The sequence below is a fragment of the Lepidochelys olivacea genome (assembly GCF_965140295.1).
Source record: "Lepidochelys olivacea isolate rLepOli2 genome assembly, chromosome: 17".
NCBI lineage: Eukaryota > Metazoa > Chordata > Testudines > Cheloniidae > Lepidochelys > Lepidochelys olivacea.
Window position 1 is genome coordinate 23,337,208 of NC_140427.1, and position 7,711 is coordinate 23,344,918.

Genomic DNA, 7,711 nt, shown 5'->3' on the forward strand with positions numbered 1-7,711 from the left:
TAAATGCAGAAACTTTCATGCAAAGCCAGTTTTCCAGGCTCAATTGATAGGATGCAAAAATAGGGCATTATAATGGACACTGATTGCAAGGTTAGTTCCAGAGAGGAAGGAAAATATGATTCACATAGCTAATTTTTATGAGCTGCCGAAGTGCTTTGTCAGCTCTAATGTTTATAAGTCAGAGACCCTCCTATCCTATATGGTCAGCAGCTCTTGCTGGACTAGCATGGAATGAAGAAGAGTCTTATGCAAATACAGAAGTAACATGAGCAGCATTTTCACAGCAGACAAATGGGAAGAGGAGTAGGGAAGTGCCATCTGCCTGGAGGGCAGGGCACCGGTGAGAGCACAGGGGACTCTGGAGTCCAAGCCGTATGGAGTGTGGGATGTAATGTGTACACCCCTCACTTCTCCCCTTCACTGTGTCCAAGTGCTACCACAAGCCAACTGGAGTCCCTGGTACCCCTCCACGAGCCTTTTTCTTGCTCTACATGCCACAAAATCCTCAGCACCAGCTTCACCTTCCTGCCTCCAGCTTGTGCTAGGTACTATACAAGCAAACAGGGAAAGCCTGCTTGTGACTGTTAGGAGCTACTGCACTATCCAGTGCTCGGTAATGTCCTCCTTCACCCCAGCTCCCTCCTCCCTCCAGCACCTGGCGCTAGAGCTTCAGCCATTAGACTCTGCTCAGTAGTGCAGAAACGAGGCCCAATCCCAGTGAGCACAAGGATTCCCATCTGGCCCAAGGTGCAGAGAAAGGGGTGGCAGTTGCAGAGTCTAAGCCCAATCTACAATTCCAGCATGCAAAGGGCAGCAACCAACCAGAACAACTCCCACGGTGAGTCCCTATATGGGGCCCCAACCCTCCTCAGACAGATTGCTAGGAGGCTGGTGCAATAGGTGACTAGGAAAAGAAAACAGATGCCTGTGACCACATTTTTATTGGGAATATTTACACAAAACAATCCCCTCCCATGACCCCTCCCCCACACAATGTCTGGCTGACCTGCTGCTTCTGAAAAACTCGGGGGGCGGTCGTCTGTACAATGCTCTTAGAGAAATCCTTCATCATACACAGATGTGTTCCTGCCAGCCCACTGCTTCCCCCAACCCTGGCCCCTGGGCTCAAAGATTCTCCATCTGCAGGGTGTAGAGAGAGGCACCTTAAGAATCCAGATAATGCTTGAGAAGCCCCCACTACCACCGCCATCACATCAGGAGTTCCTGCTCGCCTTCCCTCCCACCCACCCCCAGGACTGAAAAGCACCAGAGCTGCTTCCTAGAGCAGTCTCTGTACCCCAGCTGCTCTGCAGAAAAGGAACACTGGCCAGATGCTGGAGACTCCTCCACGTGGTGCAATGACTGCTTAGGTTTTTATGGCTGTGTCTCGGGATTTGTAGGCCACACCTCGGCTCTTCAGCTCCCGTACAATCCCTGCAACAAGGAGACAAACAAGAACTTCAGTGTAATTTGGAAAAGGGAGATTTGGGAAATCTGGTGGCACCCTACCCCAGGTGTACGCCCTCACCCAGGCCCATAATGCCCAAAGCCTCACTAATACTAATTACTCTGGTTCACATTCCTTGTGAGGTGGGCAAGTCTCAGCCCCATTTTAAAGACGGGCAGCTCAAAGGGCCCTTAAATCATCCAGTCTGACCACCTGTATAACACAGACCATTACATGCCACCCAGTCATCCCTGGATTGGGCCCAATAACTTGTCTTTGACTAAAGCACCTTGCAGAAAGGCATCCAGTCTGGATTTGAGAACATCAAGACCAAGAAATCACCAATCCCTTTGGCAGGTTATTCCAATGGCTCATCACCATCACTGTTAAATATCTGTGTCTGTTTCTACTTTGCATTTGTGTGCTTTAACTTCCACCCACTGGGTCTTCCTCGGCCTTTCTGCACTAGATTAAAGAGCCCTTTGGCATCCAGTATTTTCTCCCCATGTAATTAATTCCCCTGAACCTTCTCTTTGACCAGTTAAACAGGTTGAGCTCTTGAAGTCTCTCACTGCAAGGCATTTTCACCAGCCCTCACATAATTTCTCTGGATTTCTTTACACCCTCTCCAATTTTTTCATCTTTTAAAAAGTGCTGATTCAACAACTGCATGAAGTCTTCCAGTATTGTCTCATCAATGCTGTATATGGAGGTAAACATCGCCTTCATAGTCACTACTTCTGTTTATAGAAAAGGAGTACTTGTGGCACCTTAGAGACTAACCAATTTATTTGAGCATGAACTTTCGTGAGCTACAGCTCACTTCATCGGATGCATACCATGGAAACTGCAGCAGACATTATATACACACAGAGATCATGAAACAATACCTCCTCCCACCCCACTGTCCTGCTGGTAATAGCTTATCTAAAGTGATAAGGGGGGGGGGGGTGAGAAAGCCTGGATTTGTGCTGGAAATGGCCCACCTTGATTATCATGCACATTGTAGGGAGAGTGGTCACTTTGGATGGGCTATTACCAGCAGGAGAGTGAGTTTGTGTATGTGGTTTTTGGAGGGGGGTGAGAAAACCTGGATTTGTGCTGGAAATGGCCCAACTTGATGATCACTTTGGAGGTATTGTTTCATGATCTCTGTGTGTATATAATGTCTGCTGCAGTTTCCACGGTATGCATCCGATGAAGTGAGCTGTAGCTCACGAAAGCTCATGCTCAAATAAATTGGTTAGTCTCTAAGGTGCCACAAGTACTCCTGTTTATGTATCATGTCTCACTTTAGCTCTATCTGCCCCAGCATCACACTGGGAACTCAGGATGATTTGCTTGTCCACTTGACCCTTCAATCCTTTAAAGGCTCACTGTAGGTACAGCCTGCATTTCTTCTTCCTAGATGCATTGCATTGCATCATCTCCTTTTCCCAAACCATTAGGTAGGGCTAAGGTTTGAGCAGATTCCAACCATGTCAGTTCTGAGCTGCCTTCTGAGACTGTTGGCAGGTTGCCTGGATGGTTTCCCCACCTATCTCCTTGACTGTCCACAGTTTCTCTCTCCATGCACACTTCCATAGAGAAGAATTTTCGGCAGTCGGCAGGAGGTTACTCTAGCAGCATGGCCAAACTACTGAAGTTTTCAGAGCTCTGTGTAAGCTTGACAATTTGTGTCTCTTACCCACAGAAGGTGGTCCAATAGAAAGATATTACCTGACCCACCCTGTCTCATTAATATCCTGGGACCCACATGGCTAAAACACTGCCTGGCCCATCTTTGTCATTTACTACTCCCCCTTTGTCTCACCTGCAAATTTGACCAGCAATGATTTTATGTTTGCCATCATGTTTATATCCATTGATCTGGATGTAATGTTGCCGCATTGGGCCTCCTACCAATGTCGGCGGAACCCCACCAGTAAAACACCCACATTACCCACGTTTGATGACGATTCCCCATCGACAAGTACTTTTTGAGATTGTCAGTTAGCCAGTTTGTACTCAGCTTAACACATTCTCTGATACTGTACAATTCTCTTTTTAAAAATAAAGATCAGAATGGTGTGTTGTACTAAATCAAATGCCTTACAAGAATCTAGGTAAATTACACGTATGCATTTTTATTAAGCAAACATATAACCTCAAAATGAAATCAGGCAGAGAGGTACAAAACTTGCCTGGGTCATACAGAGAGTACATGGCAGAGCTGAGAAGAGAATCCTGATCCTCCCTCCACCATGTGCGCATTCAGGTGAGTCCCCCTACATGGGGAGACACCATCCCACCATGCTTTTAAAAATCAGGAGAAAAGTCAGCCAGATTACCTTGGGGCAGACGACCAGTTACAGACACTGCATACACACCAGGCTTGAAATTACCTGCAAGAGAAAGACAAAACCAGCACACACGCTGGCTTATTCTCCACATCACCATCCAGGCAAGAGAACTCAGCCTGTGGTAATTTGGTGTGTTGAATCCCCCCCACCTCTACCCCAAATTCAATGGTAATAAGGGAGGAATTCACTAGAAGGGAGTGAGAAAGCACTTTTCCCACGGAGAGTAAATCACGGTGTCTTTAAAGGACACCTGCTCAACAGCAGGGCACCAGCCAGGACTCCACAGCCCCACCTGGGACTTATCCAACCCCCCTGGCCCTGCAGGGGTGGTGAGAAAAGCTATTGCTGCTACCTGAACATTCGCCAAAGGAAAATAAGCTAAATTATAAATCCATATTAGAAGAGAGAGACACTCACTGACACGCTGCCACTTGGAGACCCAGCTGTCCTCAGGGCTCATCATAGCAATAATCCTGCAGAAGAGAAGAGGGTTAGTGCACAAGGCATGTTCCTGACAACAAGCCCCACCACACAGCACAACCCAGACTAACGAGAGATAGGATGATGAGCAAGTCAAGACCCCCTCCCCAACAGTGCTCTACATTCCCCAGCACTTGGGAGCAGTGGTATCATGGATACTAGCAGCAAAAATGAAGCCCTCTTCTATGGCGTCACCATGTCAGAGCTCCCTCTGGCAAAAGACAAAGTGGAGGAGGGGGAAGTGTGGAAACAGGAGACTCCCATCTACCCATGGGAACGTACCAGCTCCAGCAGGTTGAGCGAGACATGTCTGCCTTGACCAGTCAGATCAGACACTTGAGACTCCACTATCTATACACATGGCTGGCACTGGGAATGAGGGTGGATAATCAGCCGAATATGAGCTCCCATAGGAAGCTGTAGCCAAAAGAGATAATATGATCCTGGGATGCATAAACAGAAGAATCTTGAGTAGGGGTAGAAATGTTATTTTACATCTGTATTTGGCCCTGGTGCGACCACTGTCACAATACTGTGTCCAGTTCTGGTGCCCACAATTCAAGAAGGCTGTTGATAAATTGGAGAGGGTTCAGAGAAGAGCCATGAGAAGGATTCAAAGATTAGAAAACCTGCCTCATAGTGAGAGACTCAAAGAGCTAAATCTATTTAGCTAACCAAAGAGAAGGTTAAGGTGTGACTTGATTAGTCTATAAGTATCTACAGGGGGAACAAATATTTAATAATGAGCTCTTCAATCTAGCTGAGAAAGCTGTGACACAAGCCAATGGCTGGAAGTAGATGCTAGACAAATTCAGATGAGAAATAAGGCATAATTTCCTAACCATGAGGTAATTAACCATTAGAACAATTTACCAAGGATTTTGGTGGATTCTTCATCACCAACAATTTTTAAATCAAGACTGGACGTTTTTCTAAAAGTTCTGCTTCAAGAATCACTTTAATGACAATCTCTGGCCTATGTTCTACAGGTCAGACTACTACATGGTCACAATGATCCCTTCTGGCCTTGGAGTTCATGAATCTGTATTATATAGCGGGGTGGCCTAATGGCGGCTCATGAGCCACGTGGCTCTTTTACAGTTAAAGTGCAGCTCACAGAGCCCCCCGTTCTCCACCTACCAGACTGGATAGGGGGGAGCTCGGGGCTTCTGCCCTGCACCAGGATGGCTGGGCTAGGGGGAATCTGGTCAGAGGGAGGTAGGTCTAGGAGCGTCAGCCCCACAGGAGGCACATGCCGGGATTCAGTGGCTTCAGCCCCACTCTTGGTGAAGCTCCGAGCCCCAGCAGGCGGCTCCCACAGCCCAAGGGGGAGCGGCCTGGCCAGGAAGCACTAGAGCTAGTGTCTAGTAGGACCTGAGTTCCCAGAAAGTCACTGGGGCCCCCCAGCTGCCTTAGCCCCAGGCTCACCCATCAAAGGAGGAGCTGGTGCAGTCATAGACCATCTCACGGTTGCCCTTCATCTGCAGGTAGGCGTCGCAGTTATCGCACCCGTCATACTCGAACTGGTCAATGGTCTGTGCGGCAGGAAGAGAGGGATCAGAGCCTGGTGTCCCCACGTGTGTCCCCTTCCCCTCCACGCCTGCCTGCCCCGCCCCGCACTCGCCCCGTGTCCCCCGCCTGCCCCCCACCGCGCCCGCCCCCAGCACCCGCCTGCCCCCCCCGCGCCCGCCCGCCCCGCACTCGCCCCATGTCCCCCGCCCGCCCCCCCCCGCGCCCGCCCCCGGCACCCGCCTGCCCCGCCCCGCACTCGCCCCGTGTCCCCCGCCTGCCCCCCCCGCGCCCGCCCCCAGCACCCGCCTGCCCGCCCCGCACTCGCCCCATGTCCCCCGCCTGCCCCCCCCGCGCCCGCCCCCAGCACCTGCCTGCCCCGCCCCGCACTCGCCCCGTGTCCCCCGCCTGCCCCCCACCGCGCCCGCCCCCAGCACCCGCCTGCCCCCCCCGCGCCCGCCCGCCCCGCACTCGCCCCATGTCCCCCGCCCGCCCCCCCCCGCGCCCGCCCCCGGCACCCGCCTGCCCCGCCCCGCACTCGCCCCGTGTCCCCCGCCTGCCCCCCCCGCGCCCGCCCCCAGCACCCGCCTGCCCGCCCCGCACTCGCCCCATGTCCCCCGCCTGCCCCCCCCGCGCCCGCCCCCAGCACCTGCCTGCCCCGCCCCGCGCCCGCCCCGTGTCCCCCGCCTGCCCCCCCCGCGCCCGCCCCCAGCACCTGCCTGCCCCGCCCCGCGCCCGCCCCGTGTCCCCCGCCTGCCCCCCCCAGCACCTGCCTGCCCGCCCCGCGCCCGCCCCGTGTCCCCCGCCTGCCCCCCCCCGCGCCCGCCCCCAGCACCTGCCTGCCCGCCCCGCGCCCGCCCCGTGTCCCCCCCGTGTCCCGGCACCTTGACCAAGGAGCAGAGCAGACAGGCCCGCAGATGCCGCAGATCCTTGGGCACCGTCTCCAGCGCCATCCCTCGCCCACCCGCAGCGGGAGAAGGCGAAGCCCCGCGGAGCGCAGACAGAGCGGCTCGGCCACTTCCTGTGACGGAGAAGCGGACTTCCGGTCCCGCGCCACTCTCGGCGCCAAGCGCAAGCGCAGAATGCTCCGTTCCCGGGCGGGGGAGGCGCGAGCCGGAGAACACCCCCCCCCCCTCCGCGCCAGACGGGGCTTGGCAACGGGCCCGAGCTCGCTTAGCAACGCGGCCCGGCTCCCTGCGGACCCGCGGGACGGCCCGGCGGGAGCGGCGCTCTGGGGAGCCGTCGCTCGCTTCCCGCAGCCCTCGTGGAGGTCGGAAGATGCGGGGAGCAGCTCTGCCCGGGCGGAGCTGGCGTGTGGCCAGCGGGGGGATGGAGCCAGCGATGTCCCGGAGCTGGAGCCTGCTGCGGGGGGCGGGGGGCCAGGCGCTGGCGGGAACTCTCCGACCAGCGGCTTAAACAGGCGAACTGCGCGAGAAATGTCGAAGGGCCTGTTCTGCTGGTTTACATCCCAGTGCAGAGATTATCCTTGTTAAGAACCAGAGCTGGGCAAGGAAAGTGGGGGCCCCTGACGGAATGAGGGGGGCAACCTGGTCACAGAGGATGCGGAAAAAGCGAATGTACTCAATGCTTTTTTTGCCTCTGTCTTCACGAACAAGGTCAGCTCCCAGGCTACTGCCCTGGGCAACACAGCGTGGGGAGGAGGTGACCAGCCCTCTGTGGAGATAGAGGTGGTTTGGGACTATTTAGAAAAGCTGGACGTGCACAAGTCCATGGTGCCGGATGCGTTGCATCCGAGAGTGCTGAAGGAATTGGCGGCTGTGATTGCAGAGCCATTGGCCATTATCTTTCAAAACTCATGGCGATCGGGGAAGTCCCGGACGACTGGAAAAAGGCTTATGAAGTGCCCATCTTTAAAAAAGGAGAGAAGGAGGATCCTGGGAACTACAGGCCAGTCAGCCTCACCTCAGTCCCT

At 54.2% G+C, this 7,711-nt stretch overlaps 1 protein-coding gene across 1 annotated transcript; it reads right to left on the reverse strand.

Moving 5' to 3' along the window:
* Window positions 1-922: 922 nt before the first annotated feature.
* SUPT4H1 (SPT4 homolog, DSIF elongation factor subunit) lies at window positions 923-6,822 on the reverse strand. The gene is made up of 5 exons (XM_084650747.1): window positions 6,663-6,822; window positions 5,698-5,804; window positions 4,207-4,262; window positions 3,778-3,831; window positions 923-1,434 (listed from the first exon to the last, which is right to left on the reverse strand). Exons 1-5 carry the CDS (start codon window positions 6,729-6,731, stop codon window positions 1,367-1,369), a joined length of 354 nt encoding a protein of 117 aa, XP_084506873.1. The 5' UTR covers window positions 6,732-6,822; the 3' UTR covers window positions 923-1,366.
* Window positions 6,823-7,711: the final 889 nt, after the last annotated feature.